Source organism: Miniopterus natalensis, chromosome 14, assembly GCF_054644295.1.
Source record: "Miniopterus natalensis isolate mMinNat1 chromosome 14, mMinNat1.hap1, whole genome shotgun sequence".
NCBI lineage: Eukaryota > Metazoa > Chordata > Mammalia > Chiroptera > Miniopteridae > Miniopterus > Miniopterus natalensis.
Genome location: NC_142094.1, coordinates 19,851,756 through 19,877,893, shown reverse-complemented (window position 1 = coordinate 19,877,893; position 26,138 = coordinate 19,851,756). Strand labels below are relative to the sequence as shown.

Sequence of the window (26,138 nt, the reverse complement as noted above, 5' to 3'; positions counted from 1 at the left end):
GGGGCGACACTGCAGCCCCTCGGAACCGGAAGTGGAGCCTGGGAGCCTTGACGTTAGGAACGAAGTCGAGCCTGGATCTGGAGCCGGGTGAGGAGTGGCATCGGGAGGTTGGTGGGTAGGAATGAAGAGGAGAGGCCAGGGTTCTGCCAGATCGGAGTTCTGTCTGAGAAGGAAGGGAGGAGCCCGGGGGCGGGGCCGGGTGAGAGACCCTCACCTCACGCATCCGCAATCCAGGATCAGTCTTAGACCGTACCCTCCTTTCTCACCTCCCGGCCCAGATTCCGGCTCCCGCTTCCTGCCCGGAGCCTGCTGAAGGGCGCAAGACGCTCCATCTTCGTGCTTAGTGGATCATCCCCTTCTTCGTGGCCCGAGAGCCTCCCTTGGCTTCTCGGTCTTGGTCCCCGGCGCCCCCAGCCTCCGCAGCTCGACTCCTTTCAGACTTCTAGAAAGCTTGCCCCGCCCCCTGGGTTGTCACCCTCGACCGTCCACCCAGAGGGGAGTGGAAACCTGAGCCTGCTCCAAAACTCTTGGGTGTGTTTGAGGGAATTATTTCCCGGAGAAGAAGCTCCTTTCCTCCCACCCCCAGCCCTACACTGACTTTAGGAAGATGAAGGGAGGGAAAAACCTGTCAAGCTTAGTCTTGTGACCTGTGTAAGGTTTAGGATTTGGAAGAACAACGCCTGAGATGGCTCTGAGTTTAAAGAATTCTAGTCCAGGACCATCTCAGCTTTTCTTTACTCAAGATGATATTTCCTAGCAAAGGGAAGAGGTTCATCGTTCCACTGCAGTAGCTGTGAGCTCTCCTGCTTCCTGGGTCCCTTCTGTCAATAGGATAGTTGGAATGACAAGGCTGTTTAAAGTAGATGTGATCCAGTAGTCCTGTTCTTGGAAGGACCCAAAAAAGGGCCTCTAATTCATCCTTCTGTTGCTGGGCAAGATCGTAATAATTTTGGTGGTAGCCTAGATTCATGACAAGTATATAGAGAGCAGAAACAGGAGAGTTGGAGGAGTGCATTGGGATTTGGAATACTCCTAGTCCCTCTGCTTCATGGATAAGGTGAATGATCTTTTTTCCATGAAATCTAACCTTGCTGCTGATCCTTGAATTATTTTCCTAGGTTATTGTGAGAAGTTTTTTGTGCCTGGCCTCCACTCAGTTCTGACCTGGTACCTTGCTAGAGTTTTCAGATGTCCTTTACATTTAGTTATTCTAATGCTTCAGTTCTAAGGTACACACATTCTTTTTGGGGGAAGATTGGAGATGGAGTAGCATTTGGATTTTTGTAGTTTAGCCAAAGAATGTCATTTCTTTAGTCAGTTCCTCTGAAATTTGCCTTTTGAAGGGCACGGAATTTATCTGATCTGCTTTAGACATGTAGCCTGAGTGATTAAAAATGACTAGCACATTGGAGGGCATTCAGTGTTTGTTGAATGAAAGGATGCTAGAGTGAATGAATGGAAAGTGGGAACACTGTTTCATTTACCTGTAATATCACAATAGTTCATCAGTGGCAGGACTCCTTGTATGTCTAGACACTAGAAATTATACCACTGGGGCATGGAGGCTGCTGTTCCATTCCAGTGGACTTATCTGAAGTTGAAATTTATACCCTCTTGGCAGTGACAAAGCATGGGGTTCAGAGTAACAAAATCCTTACTTTGGGGAGGTAATCTGGCTACTGGTTGGGGCAGAAAATTACAAAGATCCTGTGGAGTGTGGGAATGATTAGGCTGATCACTGCGTAATAATGTCAGTCCTTTTTTTGTCTCTACTTCCTACTCTCTATAGCTGATCTGTTTCGAGATTTGATTTTGACTAATTTCTTCTCTCTTATCTAATAGGTGAGACCAAGTTGGGGATGCTCTCATAATGAACGTCAACCAGTCAGCTCCACCTGTGCCACCGTTTGGGCAGCCCCAGCCTGTCTACCCAGGGTATCATCAATCCAGCTATGGTGGGCAACCAGGGTCCACAGCCCCTCCCAACTCATATGGAGCCTACAATGGGCCAGTACCAGGCTATCAGCAAGCACCTCCCCCAGGTTTGTTTCCAAGTTTCCTTTGATGTAAGGAGGGGAATCAGTAGTCTTTAGGTTGGGTTGTATTGCCCTACCAAAATTGTCTAGAGAGTTGGGGTGACGGATTGAGGAACATGAATCTGGCTCTTGGTCACTGAGAGCCCCTCCCTGGGTAGTCTGCCCTTCCCTGTTTTTACATAAGGTGACTGTCTTCCTGTCTTAAGACATCAAGTGGGAACACATCTTCCATGCTCAAAGGCAGTTCATTTCCTGAGGGTGTCACCCTGTGCAACCTCACCTGGCTGCGTTGTTTACAGATGGATGGAAGGGTTATGGTTACAGCTTCTTCAGAGCCTATGACCAGGACTGAATATTTCCTGTTGACCTAAAGTCTACCTGAAATCACTTGTTCCATATATATATATTTTAATCCTCACCGGAGGACATGCTTATAGAGAGAGGAAGGGAGGGAGTGGGGGAGAGAAGGAGGGAGAAGGAGAAAGATCCTTTAGCTGCCTTCCACACTTGCCCTAACTGGGGATCGAACCCACAACCCAGGTTATGTGCCCTGACTGGGATTGAACCAGCAACCTTTCAGTGAAAGGTGCATAGGGTGATGCTCAACCGAGCCACTCTCGCTGGACGTTCCTCATATGTATTGATAATACCTCTCATTGGACGGACTGTTCTGTTGGGACATGGGAAGCTAGTTCATGGATGAAAAGTATGGTGTTTGTGTGCCTGAGTTTTTGTGCCTGTCATATCTTTGCTGACACCATTCCTTCCCTTTGCTTGAATTTCCTCTGATTCTTAGAGGCTCTGTAATATCAAGGCAATAACAGAAAACTGAGAGGTTCTATAATATTAGGGCAATAAGAGAAGACTTTATCTGGTTCTGCCTTAAAATCAGTATTTTGTCTTTTACTTTACAGATTACTCTAGTACTCTACAGATTATCCATAAGGACTTTTATATTTATTTATTTATTTATTTATTTATTTATTTATTTATTTTTAAATATATCTTTATTGATTTCAGAGGGAGGAAAGGAGAGGGAGAGAGAGATAGAAACATCAATGATGAGAGAGTCATTGATCGAGCCCACAACCCGGGAATCGAACCCTGATCGCCTGGCTCCTAGGTGGATGCTCAACCGCTGAGCCACGCCTGGCCAGGCCATAAGGACTTTTAGAAAACTGTTAGCAGTATATCTTTGGTTAGGCTAGTTGAGGACTTAGGGTATGCCAAACGCTTTATGCTTTTTAAGAAAGTAAATCTCGTGAAGGGATATGGGACCAAGGAGGCATAGGTGAGATTTGGGAAAAGAAACATTACCATTTAAATTATAACTTTGGGGGAAAAATCATGAAATGGTGAGATTACGTCTCAGGTTTCCAGAGACACTTACTCTGGGTTGGGACTTTGGCTGAACAGAGTCCACCTCTGATCTGTCAAGTCCTGGTTTATCAAGATGGAGTTTGGCATTGCCTCGAGAGGAAGCTTTGTTATTGAGAGGAAAATGTACCTGGTTTGTGATTCCTAGTGAGCAGGTTCAGATTAGTAATGTTCCTGTAGGCAGGTTCTGTAGTGTATAATCTCTGCCGAGGGCAGAGCAAAAGAAAAACCAATGTTTGTACAGGGGTCAGCATTGTTTCCAAAGTGATATGTCAAGTAACTAATTGCTTTGTTCCTGCATTTCATGTGGGAAGGATGGTTGGGGACAGTATGCAGGAAGGATGATTGGGGCTAGTAGAAATAGCTGTGATGGCAGCTCTGATGAGCAGAAAGGATGGAGTCCAGTTTTTGTGAAGACATAGGTGGCAGCACTAATGGGAGGGCGGGCCACCTGACTGAACTGTTGGGTGGAAACAAAGTCTCCAACCTATTGGAACACTTTCCTGAGCCATGTGCTGTTGGGAGAAGTGGATGAAAAGAAGAAGATTAGGATAAGTAGAATATATGAAGAGGAGGTTGGCAGAATAGTCTCCCCAAGAGGTGCCTTTCTTGACAGCCTAGTTCAGTGTATTACTCGGTCATTTTCTGAGCCACTTTTCTCATATATCTTCTAAGTTTCTAATTTTTGGAGTATGATCTTTTTCCTTAAAAGGATTGACTTTTAGTCTAAGGTGAGAACATTAGGCTGTCCTGGATTAAGTGAGAGTAAGTATATGGTGATCATAGGAAGGCCCTACATTCTGTAGCCCTGACTACAGCTTCACTTGTAGTATAACCTGTCTAGGAGAGTGGAGGCTCTCTGATTGGTCGTCAGTGTTCAGAATCTGCTGTAGTTTGCATGTTGATGGTGTCCTTTTAATTACAAAGCTATGGTATTGGGCTACTGAAGTTCTGTGCTTATTGATTCTTGCTTTGCACTCATTGATCAGGGTAGAGGAGAAAGTTATTTCCCAATCACTTAGTTTCTGTCCTTTACCCTCAGGTATGTCAAGAGCTCCACCTTCTTCAGGGGCCCCTCCAGCCTCAACAGCACAGGCCTCTTGTGGCCAGGGTGCATATGGCCAGTTTGGCCAAGGAGATGTACAGAATGGGCCTAGCTCCACTGTTCAAATGCAAAGGTATGTACTTGGGTCAACCTAAAATTGGTCTGATGAAACTGGAAAGATTAGGAATGTATGAGGGCCCATTTCCTTTTCTTTGCCTTTTATTTATTTATTTCACCTTATTTTTTTCTCTGTGAATTTAACAATCTTTTTTCTTTTTTATTGAATTTATTGGGGTGACATTGGTTAATAAAATTATATAGGCTTCAGGTGTACAGTTCTATAATACATCAGCTTTATATTGTATTATGTGCCCACCACCCCAAGTCAGGTCTCAGTCTATCACCATTTATTATCCCCCCTTTACCCTCTTCTACCCCACCCCCACACACCTTTCCCTCTTATAATCACCATATTATTGTCTGTGTTTATGAGTTTTGTTTTTGTTTTGTGTAATCCCTTCTCTTTGCCTTTCTTTTTAGATCCCTTTTTCTCTTTCCTCCACCTTTTTGCATTTTGTTTTTATTTTTCTGGGTTATAGGTGCTGCTACAGTCCACTCTGTGGGTTATTGACCTGTCTTAGTACTTGTGTTCTTTTACATATTCTTTCTCTTTCTTTGAACCTGAGTTTTTTTCCTGACTAGACATATATCTTTAATAATTATTTCAGCTCTACTGAGCCTACCCTAAGGGAGAAACAGGAAGAAGGGACCTCAGGATTATTTGTCTCCTCTGACTTCCTTCCCCCTTTCCTCTAGATCAGGTATTTGGTAGGACTTATTGGCTAAGTTCAGGTGTGACCAGTTATGAAAGAAAAGATACTCAAAACCATATATGTCATTCTTTGAAAGCTTTCATTATTCATCAAGGCCAGTATATTGTTATTATAATCATTTAAAAAGGGGCAGGGGAAACCATTTAAATGATGAAAACTGGTGGTGCATGATCTGTATAACTGTGGGTAGGATGTGTAGTAATGGAAGAGTCGCTTTCTGACATTTTTATTGGGCATCTAGAATGTACATTTTTAGCATTGAATGCAAGCTTGGAGAAAGATCTTGAGAAGTTCTCCCTAACCCTGTATGTTGGAATACTCTGGGAGCAGTATAGGGAATTCATTCATTCATTCATCCACTCAAAAAGTATTTATTTTGTACTATTATGTGTCAGACATTATTCTAGAAGCTGGAGATGAAGCAGTAAACAAAACAGAATAAGTCTATGCCTTCATTGAGCTTACTATCTAGTGGAGTACACAGGAGGTGACAAGTAGACAAATATAAATAAGAAATAAAACAGAGTAAGGATATAAAGAATGACTGGTGAGGAAGTAGGAAGCTGTTTTAAATACATTCATCAAGGAGAGCCTCTCTGAAGTGATATTTGAAACCTCAGTGAAATGATGAAGGGAGCTCTCCAAAGGTCTGGAGGAAGAGTGTCATAGAGGGCACAACAAGTGCAAAGGTCTCGATGGAGAAATTAATTTGGTGGATGTGAGGAAGAGCAAGAAGGCCAATGTGGCTAGCAATAGTGGAGAGTAGAGGAGAGAAAGTGGAAACATAGGCAGGAGCCATATTATGCAGTGCTTTGTAAGCCATATTAAGAAGTTTAAATTTGATTTTAGTTGCTGTGAGAAGCCATTGGAGAGTTTTAAGCTGGTAGTAATGTTCCCACTATTTGTTTATTTATGCATTGTATATTTTCACTGTAATATAAAACATACAAAAAAGTTTTTATGTTTGTTTGTTGTCTTAAGCCATACATTATTAAGACAAATGTATGGCTTAATAAATTATAAAGTGAACCCCCTTGTAACTGCAACCCAGATTAAGAAATAGAACTCTGCCACATACCCAAAAGCCCATTCCATGTGCCCAATTAAATCATAACTCTCCCTCCCCCACTAAATAACCATTATCCTAACTTTTATGGTAACCATTTTCTTGTGTTTTTAAAAACAGTTTACACTTAAAGGGACTTTTCCTAGATACCACAGTTTAATTTTGCCTATTAAAAACAAAAACAAGCCATGGCTGGTGTGGCTCAGTGGTTAGAGTTTGTTGATCTGCGCACCAAAGGGTCAAGGTTTGATTCCTGCAGGATGCAACCAATTGATGTGTCTCACATGGATGTCTCTCTCCCTCTCTGTGTTTCTCTCTCTCTTTTACTCTCTTCGTACACCTCTCCCTCCCTCCCTTCCACTCTCTCTAAAATATATATATATATCTCCTCCAGTGAAGATTAACAAAAAAAATCAACACGCAAACAAGAAAAGCAACTTGATGTGTCTTTTAAGTCTGTAGGTTACTACTCTATCTTTTTCTTACTGTTTATCATTGAAGAACCTAAGCCAATTGACCTGAAGAGTTTCCCACAGTCTGGATTCTCCTGGTTGTATATTCATGTTGCAGTTGAATGTGTTCCTCTTTCCTCTGTATTTCCTGCAAATTGGAAGCTGAATATAGAGACTGGATCCAAGTTTTATCCCTTTGGATAGTGTGGGGCAAGACTACAGGAGGCATATAATATCTTGTCTTTCTTGTTTTGTGATGTTAGGAATTGTTGATGCTTAATGCCTAGGTATATTAATTTGTTGGATTTACAAAATGGTGATACTCTAATTCCTTTGTTTCTTTTTCACTTATTTGTTTGACTACCATTATAGACAATTCTTGTCATCTGTTATTTGGTTACCAGCTGTGCAACTCATGTAGGATAAATGCTTGATTCTTTACCTTTATTTACCAGTTTTCGAGAGAGTGAATTGGTACACTGTTATCTACTGAAGGTGACCAATTCTTTTTAATATCATTATGAATTTATAGATTTAGACATATTTGATGGGTTTCAATTCACTGTAATCATCATCATTATTGAAGTTGAAAATGTTCCATCTTTGACCGATTTTGACATGATCCTAGCAATCTTTAAGTATGATAAGATGTTCCAGGCTTATACATGTTATGCCCGAGACCAGGAATTAGCCATTTTCCCAAGAAATCCTTTATTTTGTGGGTGAGAGATGATATATATGTATATTGTTAATAAAGGATATTTATCATCCAAGGATATTTTTTCCCATTGATTTTGAGATACAGTGAAAGGGAGGGAGGGGTGGGGGGACAGTGAAAGAGAAAGAGAAACATCGATGTGAGAGAAACATATCAATTGGTTGCCTCCCACACATGCCCTGACCTCGGGAATGAATGTGCAGTCCAGGTATGTGCCCTTGACGGGGAATTGAACCTGTGACCCTTTGGTGTATGGGCAGACGCTCTACCACTGAGCCACACCAGTCAGAGCAGAAATGATATTTTTTACTGTAATCTGGGCACTAGGAGTGTTCATTGCTACCTGATTAGTCGCTTTCTAGGCCTTTTCAGTGGACATAGTAAAGAAATACATATTTACATATATTAAAGGTAAAATACCTCATTATTTTAAATTTGTACTTCCAATTCAAACTGCAGACTACAGAGCCTTTACTTGACCTCTGTATTATATCTATATCTCTTCTTCCACACCAGGAATCTTGGTTCTTAAGGCCATAGGGATGATGGAATTAGAATATTAGAATATACCACAGTTTCTTATTTATTTTACCCCTGTTACACACAACAGTCTTAGTACAACAATACTAACACTATCACAAATGTGATTACTAAAAATATTACTTGAAAAAAAATTACTTGAAAAATTTTGCATATGCTTTTCCCATTCTCTAATAATTTTTGAAAAATATTTTTTTAATTATATATATGGGTATATATATGTTTTACCTTATTTATTTTAAAAAAGAGGTCACTTTCCTGGATTCAATAGTAGAAGTAGAAAGTCCTGTTAGGTTGTTGCAGTAATTCAGGTAAGAGATGATTTTGGTTTGGTTTAGGATGGTAGTGTTAGAGGTGTGAGAAATAGATTTGGGATACATTTTGAAGGCAGAGTCAGTTAGATAGAAAAAGGGGAATTCTGGATGTCTCTTGTTGGCTTAAGAAACTGGGTGGTATTTACTGAAGTGAGAAATACTTGAGAAGGAGCAGATTTTTGTGGGGGGGAATCAGGGGTTTTATTTTGTACATTATAGATTTAAGAAAGCTAATAGCTGGGAGACTTCTGGCAAGACAGCAGAGTAGATTTTGAAATATATAGAAATAAAAAGAAAAAGCTACTAGTTACCAAGTAGAGATAATGAGTGGGCAGTTGTATATACTGCAGCTCAGGAATGATGTCAGGACAAGATACACATTTAGAGGTCTTCAGTATAGATATATTATTTAAAGCTATGGGACTAGATGAAATCACTTAGAAAATGAACATTGAGAGTAAAGAATAGAATTGAATACTGAACCTTGGAGCTTATCAGCATTTAAAAAGAAGTCAGAGGATAGTGAGAAAGAACAGTAGTGAGGTAGGAGATTAGCCAGGAGAGTGTGGCATCTTGAAACTAGATGAAGAAAGAATTTCAGGAAAGCAAGAGTAATTAGCTGTGTCATTTGCTGCTGAAAGCTAAGATGCAGACTAAGGATTAGCCATTGGGTCTGGCAAGGTTTGGTGTCACTGACATATGTAGTTTCAGTGGAGATATGAAGACGCTGTTTAGTTGAGTGGGTCAAAGAGTTTCAGCTAGGTAGTAGATTAATATAACCTGAAAAGCCATTTGCTACAAACATCTAGAAAGGAGAAAAGAAAGAGAAACAAAATTTTTTTTCAAGTCCATAATCAAGCTTAAAAGAAAGAAAGTGAAACTCTCAAGTGCTAGACACTCCAAGTGGGGACTGAAAATGAGAGTGGTAAGCTGACACTGTGGTTGCCTTGGCAGAGGGTGGGAATTATCATCTTGAGATCTGGGGACTTAAGTTTAAGCAGGTACTGGGGATGAGGGATCAATCTTTTTGCTTTTCTGAGCTGAGGTTTGGAATGAAGACCTTGTTTATGAAGTCTGGACCTGGGCTGCACCTTCCATGAACAGAGAGACTAGAATATAATCTGCACATTGGAAGAGGGAGAATCCTGTTTCTTCTGGCTGGCTGTGGATAACTTGGGGTGAGGGGTGGGGGGTATTTTGGGACTGCAAATGGATGTAAGGTATCTTTTTGGAGTCGTGAGAATGTTCTAAAGGTGGATTTTGGTGATGGTTGCACAACACTATAAATTTACTAAAAATTGTGAATTGTACACTTAAAAGGAGTGAATTTGATGGTATGAAAATTATATCTCAAAGCTTTTTTTTAATAAAAAGAAAAGATCTTGGATGGCAATATCATTGGAATACCTTCCAGAAGCAAATGTGAAACAACCACACTCCTTCAACCCAGTCTGTAAGAGATTCTCAGGAAAAACAATATTGATTAGAATAAATAGAGACTATTCAAGGAGAGCAGATAGTAGAATAGTACCTTGAAAGCATTAAGGGAATATAATTATCAACGAGGAATTACATACCTAGCTAAAAGAGAGGGCCAATACAGACATTTTCAGACAAAGATTGAGAGTTTACAGTGTATAGACTCTGGTTGAGAAAACTGCTAAGGAAAAAAAGAAAAATGAACCCAGAAAGAAGGAGCTTTAAAGAGGCAGAGAAATAGTAATTAAAGTAGAGACAGCAATTCTTTTGTAATGTTTGGCTAAAAAGAGGTGCAGAAGCTTGAGGTGGGTGTGAGGTTTTAGGGCAATTTTATTTGATTGGATTTAAAAAAACACAACTTCATGGAGATAATTTACATACCATGTGAATTTAAAGTGTACAATTCAGGTTTTTACTGTATTCACAGTTATGTGCAACTATCATCACAGCCAGTTTTAGAACATTTTTTTCATGTCAAGAAGAAACACCATATCCTTTAGCTAAGTAGCTACAACTGTGTAGCTATTCCTGCAATTCCCCACACCCCCAACTCTAAGTAACCATTAATTATTTTCTGTCTCTATTGATTTCCCTATTTGGACATTCATATGACTGGAATCATATACTATGTGATACTTTGTAACTGACTTCTTTCATTTAGCATAATGTTTTCAATGTTTATCTATATTGCAGTATGTATCAGTACTTCTTTCCTTTTTATGGCCAACTAATATTTCATTATGTGGATATAATACCACATTTTGTTTATCCATTTATCCCCTGGTGGACATTTGGGTTGTTTTCACCATATTGGTTATTTTTTGAGATATTGGTATGTTTTTGTGCTGATGGGAATGATCAGAAGGAGAGAGACATTGAATGGAAAGTGCATTCTAAAGACAAGTTCCAGAATGGAAAAAAGATATTTACACATAAAATAGACATAGCCCAGTTGGCGTGGCTCAGCGGTTGAACATCGACCTATGATCCAGGAGATGGAGGTTCAATTCCCAGTCAGGGCATATGCCCAGGTTGCCTCAATGACTCTCTCATCATTGATGTTTCTTTCTCTCTCCTCCTCTCCCTTCTTCTCTCTAAAATCAATAAAGACATATTTTTAAAAAATAGTCATAAACACATAAAATAGTGTCTAGAGTATGTAAAGAACTCCAACTTCTTTTTTTTTTTTTAATATATCTTTATTGATTTCAGAGAGAGGAAAGGAGAGGGAGAGAGAGGGATAGAAACATCAGCGATGAGAGAGTCAGTGATCAGCTGTAGCCCGCAACCCGGGCATGTGCCCTGACTGGGAATCGAACCCTGATCCCCTGGATCCTAGGTCGACGCTCAATAGCTGAGCCATGCCCGGCCGGGCTCCAACTTCTTAATCAAAAAGAAAAAGTCAATCCAGTTGAAAAAATAATAGACAAAAATCAGAATAGGTATTTTACAAAAGAAGAGATACTAATGGCCAAAGAACATATTAAAAGGCTGTTCACTGATGATTGCCAGATGGGAGGGGGGTTGGGAGGATGGGTGAAAAAGGTGAAAGGGATTAAGAAGTACAAATTGCCAGTTATAAAAACAGTTACAGGATATAAAGTATATACAGCATAGGGAATATAGTCAATATTGTAATACCTATATATGGTACTAGACTTACCAGGCTGATCACTCCTAAGGTATATAAATGTCTAATCACTGTGTTGTATACCTGAAACTAATATAATATTGTATGTCAATGGGAAATAAAATAAAAGCCCACACTTTGAACCTCATAAATGATGAAAACACACACATACACAAATTTAAAAACCACAGCAGGATTCTCTTGTGTGTCCATCAGACTGGCAAAATTAAAAAGTCTGACAATACAAGATATTACTACAGATATGGGGTAACAGGAACTCTTATCCACTAGTGTTCAGATGCAAATAAGTACAACTTTGGGAAAATAATTTGGAATTATCTGTTAAAACTGAAGATGTGCATACTCTATAATCCAGTAATTTCACTCATAATTATATGCCTTAGAAAAACTCACACATGTAAACAAGTTAATTGTATATTTGTTCATAGCAACATGATTTGTAATACCCAAAAATTGGGAAGACCCAAGTACCCATCTATATTAAAATGCTTAAGTAAATTGTAGCATGTTTATTTAGTGGAATAACATTTAGTGATGAATTACAGCATAGATGAATTTCATAAGCATATGGTTGAACAAAGGAAGCAAAACCCAGAGTACATATGATGTGATTCTGTTTAGAAAAGTTGAAAAAACTGACAAAACTGCACTATATTGTTTTAAAGACAAGGGAATGATTATTAGGAAGTTAGGAAAGTAGTTACCTCTGGGATAAGAGAGAGGGCTATGATGGAGGAGAGACACAGAGGGCCTTTGAATGCTAGTGTATTCTATTTCTTTTTTTTCTTTTTTAATATATCTTTATTGATTTCAGAAAAAAGAAAGGAGAGGGAGAGAGAGAGACAGAAACATCAATGATGAGAGAGTCATTGATCGAGCCCACAACCTGGGCATGTGCCCTGACCAGGAATCAAACCCTGATCTCCTGGATCCTAGGTCGACGCTCAACTGCTGAGCCACGCCCGGCCAGGCATCTATTTCTTGATTTCATTTTGGTTACATGGGTGTTTGAATTACAATTATTCAACAGTACATATATGTTTAATGTATTTTTTCTATATATGTTATATTTCACAATTTAAAAATAAAGTACTTTGGACTAAGAATCAGGTCTGGGCTCTAGTTTTAGCTTGCTCTGCCACTGTATTCTTAGTTTTTTATCTGCTTTATCTCCCTCATTATTTTATTGTGAGGATTATATTAAAGCACTTAGAAATGCTTTGTAAGTTGTAAAGCTATATACAAATACATGTACAGATGTTGGTTTATTATTACTAGGGCATGTGACAATAACATTGGGTAGTTGATAGAGTAGGACTGTGGCACATAATTATTAATGGAGTAGGACTGTGGCACATGATTATTCTGACAAGGACTTATGAGCATCTGCCATGGGGCTAACAGTATGTTTGGTGCCATGGAAGACAAAACTGCAAAGCCCCAAAAAGAGCTTAAGGAGGTAAGATTCACTAGCATAACACTTAGAAAATACTACTTGAATGAATGAATAAAAAGTGTTAAACTACAGGACTAATAGAAGCTGACCAAATATAATAAAGTACCAGTTATTCAGTAGAGACAAAATAAACAAGAAGGATAAATCAGAATTTCAGTATAATAAACCATTGTGAAGAATTTGATTCATTCTTGAAATCCCAGGAGCTTGCGTATAATACTTTATGTTGTAAATTTCTGTAGTGCAAGTTGCTATTTGGTATGCAGTGATATTGGAATGATTTTGTATTTATATTAAAAGAGTTTTAAAAATTGATTTTAGAAAGAGAGGGAAGGAGAGAGAGAGAAACATCGATCAGTTGCGTCCCATACACACCCTGACCAGGGATTGAACCCACAATCCCAGGATCTGCAACCTGGGGATGCGCCCTGACCAGGAATTAAACCCGCAACCCTTTGGTGTACAGGACAATGCTCCAAACAACTGAGCCACACTGGCCAGGGCCTGTATTTATATTTTAATGTGCTATCTGATACCATGGGACTGTCCAACATAGCTATCCAAGTAATGAAGCTTTGCTAGATTGACCCAGCTAGAAGTCTACCTGGTTTATGTCCTGTTTCTCTAGTCCTTTCCTGGTGGAGTTTGCACATCTTTATGATTAGTACAGAATGCCAAACTAGCAGACGTGCTCCTCTAATCTTATAGATCTTTCTAACACCTTTCCCAGGATAAAGTAATAAATACTTTGGTTTAAAACTTAAACAATCAGCCCAGCCAGCATGGCTTAGTGGTTGAGCATTGACCTATGAACCAGGAAGTTACAGTTCGATTCCCAGTCAGAACACCTGCCGGGGTTGGTGGCTCCATCCCCAGTGGGGGGTGTGCAGGAGGCAGCTGACCAATGACTCTCATTGATGTTTCTATCTTTCTCTCTCCCTCTCTCTTCTCTCTGAACTCAATAAAAAAATATATTAAAAAAAGTTAATCAAACTTCATTCATTTGATCCCACATTTATTAAATGTCTTTTGTGTTAATACTTCTGTGCACCTTCCCTTTCAGCTCCTTTAGGGCTTCTAATTACAAAACTGAGGTGGTTGGTCAACAAAGGTTTGAGGCAAAGGAGGTGATACTCTAAGGAGCAGAGTAAATAATATTTGATCTGAGGGTGGTTGGCATGTGTTTGTGGAGTGAACCTAATGGAAAACAAGATTTGTCATGAATAATCACAGAATAGATCATCAGGAATGTAATTTATCTGCAAATATACAAAAGTATGAAGCTGTAAAAGAGACCAGGATGAGAGTAAGATACTGTAAAACAATATAGCTTCCTATATGATGTGGAGTTCCTGCCAACTTTGAAGAGTGTCCCAGCCCACTAGTCCTTAACTGCCTGCCTTCTCTTCACAGGCTCCCTGGGTCTCAGCCATTTGGGTCAGCCCCATTGGCCCCTGTGGTCAGCCAGCCAACTGTGCTTCAGCCGTATGGCCCTCCCCCAACAAGTGCACAGGTGACTGCTCAGCTGGCTGGAATGCAGATCAGTGGTGCTGCGACCCCAGCCCCTCCCCCTTCAGGGTTGGGCTATGGTGAGTAGCTGTCACAATAGGAGTGTTACTGTTTTCCCTTTTTTTGGAAGCATCAGGCTGTGAGGGTATATGTTAATCCCTTTTATTCCTTGTTTCTGAGTAACTGGGACAGGCATTCCTGCTTCCCCCCACCTCCTGCTCCGGTATGTGATTTACTAAACAAGGAGGCAGAATGATGGGGGTTCTGATTCTACCTTTTCTACTTTTCAGGCCCACCAACATCACTGGCCTCAGCCTCAGGAAGTTTCCCTAACTCTGGTCTGTATGGTTCCTATCCTCAAGGCCAGGCTCCTCCCCTTAGCCAGGCCCAAGGTCATTCTGGGGCCCAGCCTCCCCAGCGATCTGCCCCACAGCAGGCCTCCAGCTTCACACCCCAAGCTTCAGGGGGTCCTCGGATGCCTTCGATGACTGGTCCACCCCTGTCTGGACAGAGTTTTGGGGGACCCCCAGTGAACCAGCCCAACCATGTGTCCTCACCTCCTCCTCAAACTCTGCACCCTGGTACCCAGATGGCTGGGCCCCCAGGACCACCGCCCCCTATGCACTCCTCCCAGCAGCCAGGCTATCAGCTACAACAAAATGGTGAGTTTTTCCCAACTTCTGTCTAGGAGCCAAAGGTTTCAGCTATTCAGATGTTTGTTTGTTTGTTTGCTTTTAGTATTGCTTGCTAAGTGGTGAACTGTATGGACAGCTTCAGGGTATTATTACTAGGATATAGAGGTTGTAAGACATTATTTATTCTCACAGTTCAGACAGTGTGGTTTTTCTTTGAACAGTCATTACTCTGCCTCATAAGTCTACATTTATAGGAGTCTAGTCATTTACCTGAGGCCTTAAGAAGAGAGGGGATTTAAAAAAAAAAAAAAAATCTTTATTGATTTCAGAGAGAGGAAGGGAGAGGGGGAGAGAGACATAGAAACATCAGTGATGAGAGAGTCATTGATGGGCTGCCTCCTGCACACACCCCACTGGGGATCGAGCTTGCAACCCAGGCGTGTACACTGACCGGGAATTCAACCTCGATCTCCTGGATCATAGGTCGATGCTCAACTGCTGAGCCACGCTGGCCGGGCAAGAGAGGGGATTTTTAGTTCATCAACCTTGTGTCCTTGTCTCTCAGGTTCCTTTGGACCACCCCGGGGCCCTCAGCCCAATTATGGAAGTCCCTACCCAGGAGCACCCACTTTTGGCAATCAACCTGGGCCTCCTCAGCCACTGCCTCCTAAGCGCCTGGATCCTGATGCCATCCCTAGCCCGGTAAGTAGATACTTATGTGGTCCTGGGCAGGGAGTTTGTGGCTGCCAGATAAGTGACTCAACCTAGATGAGATGTTTGCCAGCATTTTCTGATTATTTTCCCTGTTCATTCATCTTATAGGTGTAGAAACTAGGTGTAATTTTTGACTCTGAATTGCAACTTGGGGCCCCAGAAGTCTTTTGTGGCACTTCTACTGCATAGCTGGACAAGAAAGGAAGGGAAGCCAGGAGTGATCAGCAGTGTCAGTAGAGCTCTGGGTTGAGCGCTGCATTCTGTCAATTATTGGACATAGCGTGGTAACCTCTGCCCCTTCTGTGGAGTAGAGGCTGTGTCCAGGTCTTGTCCTCTTAGATATAGTAGGACAGCAGCCTTCTTAATAGGTAGAGCTAGTGGGTATTATCTGGTGTTAGATGTTAAGAGAAGGAAAGCCTCACTGTTTTCTCTCTGCCCCTACTTGGACAGTTTTAGGAGAAAGCCTTTAGTAGTTTTGTTTGCTAGGCTCCTGTGTGAGAAAAGTGATCTACAGTTTACAAGGGCAGTTTGGGGAAGCGGCTTCTCCAGGAAGAGGGTGAATCTCATCCTTAGAGCCATCAGAATCCTCAGGCCTGCCTTATCATACTCAGAATAGAGGCTGGGACTGTACTCCCAAGTGGGGGCCACTTTATAGTGCTGTCTGCAACATTTGCTATGTCAGTTACCTCACCATGCTTAGCCATTGTCATATTCCATTCTGTTCTCTTCCCTCTTCCTTTGGGGAATAGTAGGGTGAGGGAACTTGTTGGCTATGGGGGACCTGAAAGGATTAAGCAGCCCCCTTCCTTTCCCGTCCTTTAGTGAGAAGGAGAGTCTGGCGCATGTGAAGGGAGGCTTCTTTCAGCATTAGAATAGTCCTTAGGTGGGAGGTTTGGCCTTTTGGAGGGAATATCCCCTTCTTCCTTAAGATTTATCCCAGTCAACCCTTCTGTATAACCCCTGCTTGCCTCCTCTATGCCCTTCTCCCTATTTTTCTACATCGTAGTCTAAGCCATTAAGGCCTCTGCTGGGCCAGAAAGATTTGGAATTTCTGATCTAGAGAGAGCCTGATTTCAGCAGGACGAGCTGGGCTCCAGCTCTTCATGTCTAACTCACAGGGTTGAGAGAAGTAACATCTGCTTCTTGTTCTTTTGTCTCCCTCCCTGCATTCCCCTGCTGCCTTTATTATTAAAATACTAAAAAGCAACTCAATGAGCTGCCTCCTCAGCAGAAAACCAGGCACAGAATAGACCCTGATGCCATTCCTAGTCCCGTAAGTGCAGAGGGTGGGGGTGTGTGTGCGCGTGTCATCCTGTGTTAGTGCCACCCATGCATGCCTGTGACCTCATCTTCACCTCATCCACCATGTCCATCCCTCTCCAGCCTCTTTTCCCTTAGTCCTTTTAGACCTCGCTTTTATAAACTAGAAGGATGTGCATGCCCCAATTCACCATGTAATGAAGAAGTAGCAAGCTGCTAGCGGTGCCTTCCGTATGGGGTGGTGGAAGGTCAGGCTCTAAGGGTGGGGTCAGGTGGCATGTTCAGCTTTGGTGTTTGTCCTGCTGGCTCCTCCAGGAGCCTGCATGTGGCATTTGATGGAACAGGACAAAGGTGAGCAGTAAACCCTCCCCCTTTGGGTTTGAACTGTCTACAGCTTGTGGAGAAACATTTGTGTAGGTGGCTATGAGTGTACAAGTTTGGGATACTGGCATTTCTTACGGGGAAAGGGACTGCTGGTTTGGGAAGGTGTGAGCCACTTCTCATGTGGAGAGTCTGTTTGGCTCTGATATGTTTCTAAGCTTCAACTCCTTCTGTTATGGGATATTCCCCCTTTACTTTTTCTGGTTTTACCAAACTCATCTTGAAGGAATTGACCAAGGTCATCAGCCTACACAAAGATCTGATTACCAGCTTTGCAGAAAAAATTTCCCCCCCGCTTTGCTGGGTTGTCAAAATGTGGGAGACTGAGAATTGGGCTGTAAGGAATGGGTACTTACCCTCTTCTCCCATAGTTATACATTGATGCTCACCTGAACACAGGCAGCACCCACTTCCTCACCTTACCTGATCATTTCTGGCTGTTTAATCCTCTCCTTACCCTGTCCCTTCTATTTCCATTGAATGTAGAGTCATTCCAGGTAGATTCATTTTTACATGGTTATTGTTGTCTGTTTTCCTGCTCTGACTCAGAATGTGTCTTGGGGGCAAAGGGGAATGGGGTAGGCTTGATGGGGGAGGGAAATGAAATCTGATCATGTTTGAAGGTTTCTGGAGTTAGGGGGGAAGCTGTCCTGGAGTTAGGGGGGAAAAGGGGTGATTATTATTGATTGAGAGTTTGGGCGATTAATAAAGCAGCCCATTCTTGGTGTTGCCTGTCCAGCATTTTGCTGCTAATTGTAGAGCAGAAGATTGGCATTATAGCATTTTATATGGTCTCCAGAAGGAGAGCAGGCTTGGTGCATGAGGTGTTCCTTGGCAAATTACTTGTTTCTGTGCTGCAGCTTCACCCTTTGTCCTGGCTCTCTGGGACCTGGTACTCCCTTTTCTTCTGTCACCTCACTCAGTTCACTTTTCCCTACAGATTCAGGTTATTGAGGATGACAGGAACAACCGGGGTTCAGAGCCATTTGTTACTGGAGTACGGGGCCAGGTGCCACCCTTAGTTACCACCAACTTCCTAGTGAAAGACCAAGGTGAGAAGGGCATTAACTCCTCCCTGTAGGGACTTTTACTCCAAGATTATCAACTTACAGATGGGGTTTTTGTCAGTCTTTAATCAAAGACCAGTCCCTCATTGGTCTCTAGGGGGAAAAAAGCCACCCTCAGCTCTAGCGTTTATGGGGGTGATGGGGTGGGTCAGCAATGGAGAGCTGGTTAACTGGAGGGATTCTGTGATCTGACTCAGGTTTTCTACCTCCTTCAGGAAATGCAAGTCCCCGATACATTCGATGCACATCCTATAATATACCTTGCACATCTGACATGGCTAAGCAGGCTCAGGTGCCCCTGGCAGCTGTCATCAAGCCGTTGGCAAGGCTGCCCCCAGAAGAGGTAAGTCAGGATATAACAAAAGGGAGGGAGGGAAGGGGAATAAGACTTCTTCCTAGATAAGATTCTGGAAGTCAAAATAGAAGAAGTCTTGGTTGGGTGGGATGGGAGACTATCTTCAATAGCTTTCTATCCCAGGGCTCATGCCTTAAGAGGGTGGTAGGGATAAGAGCAAAAGCCCAAGAAATTTCTGAATGGGAGCAGGGTCCATAGGGGAAACAAACAATATGAAAAGAGACAGGGTCAACTTGTCGGGGAAGAGACAGCTGGATTGAGGAGACAGCTGGATAGAGGAGCCTCTGAAGCACATCATTCTATTTTTTCTTACATGCTATCCTATCATCCCTGGTAGGTTAGGGATGTTAGGACAGCATATAAGAAAAAAAGGTAAATTAGGATCCATTAGTCCTTCTCTTACCTGGCATGGGCCCTGATCTGTCACCACAGCTCTTGAAATCAGCATGAAAAAAGAAAGTGTTTGGCAACTGCTCTACCCTCATGTTCATGCCTAGCTTATCAAGCTTAGGGTGGATTTCTCTATTACTGGAAGCTCAAGGCTCACTTTATATCCTGCTTCTCTGTCTTACTGTGTTTTTCTCTTTCTGGATCTCAATGGGAATGCTTGGACACTTGGCTGCTGGTATTTATATGTAGGGTGACATCTGCCTGGGGCATCAGTATGTATCATATAAACCCAGGGATGAGGAGGACAAGTGTCATAGATACTTGGCTGAGGAAGGAAGCAGGAGTCAAGATCCCTAGGCAAGAGTGAAGGGGACTGAAGATAGGGCCAGAAATGAGAATCCTAGGTAATTTTTTGGCTTTCTCCTCATAGGCCCATGGCAGCCCCTGGCTTAGTAGGGCTAGTTTCACAGTCCTTTCTCCTTCAAGAAGTGACATTTTGGAGATGGGGAGTAAGGAGAGGGAACTATGGAATTTAGACTCAGGGATATTTCTGTGACTAGTACCCTCATCATTTGTCTTCATTCCCCTTAACTGGACTCCCTCCCCAGGTCAAATATCTGAGCCATGACTTCTCCCTCCAGATGGTTCTTTCTCATCTATTGCCACATATCTAAACCCACTGTATCTTCCCTGTATGTCTGAGCACTTCCCTTTGCTCCTTAGGCTTCACCGTATGTTGTCGACCATGGGGAATCTGGCCCTTTGCGCTGCAATCGCTGCAAAGCATACATGTGCCCTTTCATGCAGTTCATTGAGGGAGGGAGGCGCTTCCAGTGCTGTTTTTGCAGCTGTATCAATGATGGTATGTTCACAGTGGCTTGGACTGGGGAAAGATCTGGATTGCATCTTCAGTGTTCTCTTTCTAGTTAGATAGATGAGGATCTGTTATCTAGGAACTGGGGAAGTAGGACACATAAGGGGATATGGAGCAGTAGAATGAGCTCAGTCAGGGCCAGACTTACTAAGATTGAGAGTGGACCTCTGAATAATACTCTGCCATGCTCCCCACAGTTCCCCCCCAGTATTTTCAACATCTGGATCATACCGGCAAACGTGTGGATGCTTATGACCGTCCTGAGCTATCCCTGGGCTCTTATGAATTCTTGGCCACTGTAGATTACTGCAAGGTGAGAGAAGATAACATGGGGAGGAGCAGTGGATGGAGGACAATGAGACAGCTAAGAATTGCTGTGATCATTTCCCTTACCCCTTCTTTCTCCCCTTGATGTCGACTTCTCTCTAATCAACTGGCCTGCTTACCAATACTCCTCTCCCCCCAACATTTCTTTCCTTTGCAGAACAATAAGTTCCCCAGCCCTCCTGCCTTCATCTTCATGATTGATGTCTCCTACAATGCCATCAGGAGTGGTCTTGTTAGGCTCCTCTGTGAGGAGCTCAAGTCACTGTTAGACTTTCTACCTAGGTGAGAGGGAGCTCAGGTGCTTCCTTTGCATAATGATTTGGGGTGGTTGGGTGTCTTGGTTGACAGCAGGTGGAGCCTGATGTCATGAAACTCAGTGGTGGAGGTGACAGATCTGGGTAACAATGTCACCTTCTACAGGGAGAGTGGAGCAGAAGAGTCAGCAATCCGAGTTGGGTTTGTCACCTATAATAAGGTGCTCCACTTCTACAATGTGAAGAGCTCATTGGCCCAGCCACAGATGATGGTTGTATCTGATGTGGCTGACATGTTTGTGCCACTACTGGATGGCTTCCTGGTCAATGTCAATGAGTCTCGGGCAGTCATCACCAGGTAAGAGCCAGATTGTGGGGGTGGGGTGGGTACCACCATAGAAAGCCAGAGAGTTGAGCAGGGGAGGTCAGCAGAAGGACAGGAGCTGTGCTTCAGGAGTTTTCAGAGTCTGGGGGCCAGATAACTCTTCAGGGAATTTTGAGAACTCTGGAATCTGGATAGCAATTTTGATTGCCTCTCATCACCTGTCTCTTCAGCTTATTGGATCAGATTCCAGAAATGTTTGCAGACACAAGAGAGACAGAGACAGTATTTGCCCCAGTTATCCAGGCTGGGATGGAGGCACTGAAGGTAAGGCTAGAGTCCCCAGCAACCTCCTCTGCCTCACTTTCCTCTGGCCATTGTATTCTCTGCGATACAACCCTTTTCTTCAGTGATTGACGACTGTCCAGTGAGTCAGCCTGTCTGACATAGCTGGCACTAAATAAATGACAAGGGAGGGGATGAATGAATAATAGATGAATAAGGGACAGAATAAACAAGTAGTCCTCTCTTCTTTCCTAGGCTGCCGAATGTGCAGGGAAGCTGTTTCTATTCCACACCTCCCTGCCCATTGCAGAGGCCCCAGGGAAACTGAAGAATAGAGATGACAGGAAGTTGATCAACACAGACAAGGAGAAGGTATGGGACTGGGAGACGGGGAGGAGGGTGTTAACTCTTCACAGTGCAATATAATCTTAATTTTCTTGAGGGGGACTCGCACTCGATACTCTACCCTTTCACATGTCACATCCATGACTACCAACCTTCTCCACTGCTCCCCACCTTTCTATCCCACCTCATCCCAAAGTCCTAGGTAGAATCTCTCTTTTTTTTTTATTTTTTAAAAAAGAGACCATTCTCCTTCTATTACAAACTCCTATGAGTAGATCTGAAGTTTACATTTCATTACCCCATATAACATATTCAGTTCTCAAATAGGGTGGAGTTGAGATATTGGAAAATTTTCTTCTGTTGCTCCCCAGACTCTGTTCCAGCCTCAGACAGGTGCTTATCAGACCCTGGCCAAAGAGTGTGTGGCCCAAGGTTGCTGTGTAGACCTCTTCCTCTTCCCTAACCAGTATGTGGATGTGGCCACGCTCTCTGTTGTACCCCAGCTCACTGGTGGCTCTGTCTACAAATATGCTTGCTTTCAGGTATGGCATGGGACTCTGGGTGGCACGTGGAAGCAGGACTGGGAATGTTTGCCTACATGTCTTTAGCTATTGACTCATTAATAGGAATAGTGTTAGAGGAGAAGACCGCAAGGTGTAAAGAAGAGAGCCATGAGTGTAGTGGTTGAGAGTGTGGGGCTTAGAATCAGTCCTGGGTTAATATTCTGGTCCCACCACTTACTAGCTAGCTATATGACCTCAGGGAAATTACTTATATTTTATCCTTTGTTTTATCTGTAAAATGGGATTTTAATACTTATTAATTAGGACTTGTCATCAGGATTAAGTAATTATATATAAAGCATTTGGTGTGGTACCTGGAATGTAATGTGCTTAAGAGCTATTATTATTATCATCTTCACTGTTATTGTTATTATGATTCAGCAGTTTGTAGAGTGGAGGGGGTATAGGGAGCTTGTCTGCAGGATATTATGTGATGTGACTTTGGGCCTTGGGGGCTGCAGGTAGAGAATGACCAGGAGCGGTTCATGAGTGATCTGCGTCGGGATGTACAGAAGGTTGTTGGCTTTGATGCTGTGATGCGAGTCCGGACGAGCACCGGTCAGTCCTGGTTGAAGAAGAGCAGGTGGGGGGCTAAATCTGGGAGGGAGGTAAGTGGCACTTGTCATACCTTTAGCCCTGACCCTGTCCATGTGGCCTCAGGTATCCGTGCTGTAGATTTCTTTGGGGCTTTCTACATGAGCAATACAACAGATGTGGAGCTGGCTGGACTGGATGGAGACAAGACGGTGACCGTGGAATTCAAGCATGATGATCGGCTTAATGAAGAGAGTGGAGCCCTCCTGCAGGTGGCAGGCGGGAGGCAGGGGCTGGGGAGGAAGTCTCAGGTGTCATTTCACTGGATATAAAAAGGCTACAGGGAAGAGGGTGAGAGGTGGGTAGAGAGAACTAGAAGAGGCATGGGAAGGGATGGCTTATGTCTTTCCTCTAGTTTAATGATATAGCAAAGGGGCGGTTTTCCAGAGGGCTTTGGTGAGGGAGGAATGTGAGCTCCCCTTTTCTCTCTTCCCCTAGTGTGCTCTGCTCTATACCAGCTGTGCAGGGCAGCGACGGCTCCGCATACACAACTTGGCCCTGAACTGCTGCACCCAGCTAGCTGATCTGTATCGAAACTGTGAGACTGACACACTCATCAACTACATGGCCAAGTTTGGTGAGGATAGAGGCAGGGCAGGGTGGGATTTGGGCTGAAAAAGGTGATGGTCAACGGTTCGGCATTCCCAGATAGATGTGATGGTAGGAAGGTACATGTAATGGAGTGCCTGACCAGTGACTGTGCTATTTCTGTTTCCCATCCAGCATACCGGGGAGTCTTGAACAGCCCTGTGAAGACTGTTCGTGACACTCTTATCACCCAGTGTGCCCAGATCCTGGCTTGTTACAGAAAGAACTGTGCCAGTCCCTCCTCTGCAGGACAGGTGGGGCAAGCATGTTGGAAGAGTTATTGGGATAAATGTTTGCATTTGGGAGGGATTTCTCATCATTATTGATTTTATTTTGATAACCCCCTTCAGTTGATCCTTCCTGAGTGCATGAAGCTACTCCCAGTTTACCTGAACTGTGTGTTGAAGAGTGATGTCCTGCAGCCTGGAGCTGAAGTCACTACTGATGACCGTGCCTATGTCCGACAGCTGGTTACCTCCATGGACGTGGCTGAGACCAATGTCTTCTTCTATCCTCGGCTCCTACCTTTGGTGCGACTGAGGGCTAGAGTGTGAGAAATTGTACTGATAAAGGGGCATCATAGAAGGACAGGAAAGATTCATATTATCTGTGTCTGACATTAATGAATTTGTTTTTACCTGTTATCTGATATAATTTTCACAGATAGAATTACTGAGGCACTTTAGCTTTCTGAAATTTTTGTGTGTGGGAGGGTGGGCAGTAAATGTGTCTTAGGGTCTTCAGTAATATTCTCCCCCCTTCCTTTTGTCTAGACAAAGTCTCCCATTGAGAGTACCACTGAACCACCAGCAATTAGAGCATCAGAAGAGCGTCTAAGCAACGGGGATATATATTTGTTGGAGAATGGGCTCAACCTTTTCATCTGGGTGGGAGCAGGTGTCCAACAGGGTGTTGTCCAGAGTCTTTTCAGTGTCTCCTCCTTCAGTCAGATCACCAGTGGCTTGGTAAGGGCAGGGCATCAAGGAGAATGTGGGTGTGGAAATGTGTTTTGTGTAGGAACCAATAAAGTTATTGTGCTAGTCCCCTTAAACAGCGGGGAACACTAGGAGGGCAGGGAGGGTGCTGTCATTCTTCCCAGGCTTCCTTGTTTCATAATGCATAAATCTGTGCTGCCCCATATTGACTGGACTCAGAGTACTTTGCCATAAGGATAAATGAATTTTGTGTTCCAGAGTATTCTGCCAGTTCTGGATAATCCGCTGTCCAAGAAGGTGCGAGGCCTCATTGATAGCTTAAGGGCACAGAGATCGCGGTACATGAAGGTAACACTGATCTGAATGTTGGATTTTTTTTACCTTGTCAGGTCCTCACCTGGAAGGGGGGTGGAGAGTAAGTGGCTGGGTAATGGGATTTCAGGGGATGTTGACTTCCCACTGGCTCTGCCTCATGACCCTGTGTTCTGGCCATAGCTTATCGTGGTGAAACAGGAGGACAAGCTGGAGATGCTGTTCAAACACTTCCTGGTGGAAGACAAGAGCCTGAGTGGGGGAGCATCCTATGTGGACTTTCTCTGTCATATGCACAAGGAGATTCGGCAGCTACTGAGCTAGAGCAAGTGGGTAAATGGCATAGGTTCCCAGGCCAGCTTCCAGAAAGTACCCCAGGGTAGCAGGGAAACCAGGACAGTTCCATATCTTATAAGTCATGTAAGCTGACCTCAGTCTATTTGGGGGGAGGGAGAGGTATAAAGAGACACCTTCTTTCTGGGCTCAAGTATCTCCTACTCTGTCATGTCCTGCTGATGGAAGGTGCCCCTATCTCCTCACTTTGCCCTTCTTTTCCTGCTAATCCTGTTGTAATGAATGTAGTTTCTAAGTTCACTGTATATGATTTGGTGTTGGGGGATTTGGAGGCACCCAGACCCTGGGCGATATCATGTCCCTTTGTACCAACCTCCAAGAAGAGGGAACAGGCAGGAAAGAGCGGGGATCCCAGGGTTACTATGGCTGGAGAGGCTAATTCAGCTCAGTGCCATCAACAACTTCCTATATTAGGGATAAAACATACAGATGCACAAGAGCTGGGGTATAGACCTTAGGTAGTGGAGAGAAAATTGGTTGGTCCTTCTTGGGCCTGGAAGTCAGCAGCCAAGTCAAAATTATTGAGGGTGGTTGATTAGCTTTCTCAGCTTCCACTGCTTTTGTTCTCCTGCAATGATTGATCACTCCGTCGATAGAGGCAAGTTGTCAGAGGTGAATGAGCCTGGGAACTGAGTTGCAAAGTATATTAACACCTGGGAGAGAGGTACCAGCCTCCTTTCCAGCTGGAGAAGCCCCAGCACTGGATGGTTCTGTAGGAAGCTCGGTAATCAACTTGCAATACCTCACAGAGCCAGCCCACATCCCACTCTGAGCTCCCACTGGAAACTGCTTCTCCAAGCTGGGGGTTGTTGGGGAGAGAGACAGAGGTGGCCAGAGCTCTGTTCTCTCCTCCCGGGACACCACTCGGGCTTTCGTATTGATAGAGTGGCTGACAGTTATCTTCCAACCCGAACTGGCTGGAGCAGGACAAGGGCTAGGTTTGATGTTGGCCAGAATTGCCTGCTCCCAGCCTGCGATGCCCCTGCTCTGGACCTCTCATTCTCTTCATTGGTTTATTTTTCAATGCATCTTTAATTTGTAAAGAAATAAACTAAATTAAGATGTAACCAGCAGCCTCATTTTTACCGGCAACGTATCACTTGCCCT

The 26,138-nt window shown here is 43.3% G+C and overlaps 1 protein-coding gene across 2 annotated transcripts; it reads left to right on the top strand.

Annotated features, from left to right (window-relative positions):
* The first annotated feature begins 39 nt into the window (after positions 1-39).
* Positions 40-26,098, top strand: SEC24C (SEC24 homolog C, COPII component). Of its 2 annotated transcripts, XM_016224092.2 has the most exons (23): positions 40-87; positions 1,843-2,042; positions 4,456-4,591; positions 14,381-14,556; positions 14,767-15,138; positions 15,677-15,813; positions 18,407-18,518; positions 18,749-18,876; positions 20,002-20,140; positions 20,350-20,465; positions 20,637-20,761; positions 20,900-21,091; positions 21,289-21,382; positions 21,596-21,712; positions 22,057-22,227; positions 22,710-22,806; positions 22,909-23,054; positions 23,281-23,419; positions 23,566-23,684; positions 23,781-23,960; positions 24,204-24,395; positions 24,624-24,713; positions 24,861-26,098. In XM_016224092.2, exons 2-23 carry the CDS (start codon positions 1,871-1,873, stop codon positions 24,999-25,001), a joined length of 3,291 nt encoding a protein of 1,096 aa, XP_016079578.1. In that variant the 5' UTR covers positions 40-87; positions 1,843-1,870; the 3' UTR covers positions 25,002-26,098. The 2 variants fall into 2 exon arrangements, with proteins under 2 accessions (XP_016079578.1, XP_087680465.1); XM_087824339.1 differs by having other exon boundaries at positions 22,710-23,054.
* Positions 26,099-26,138: the final 40 nt, after the last annotated feature.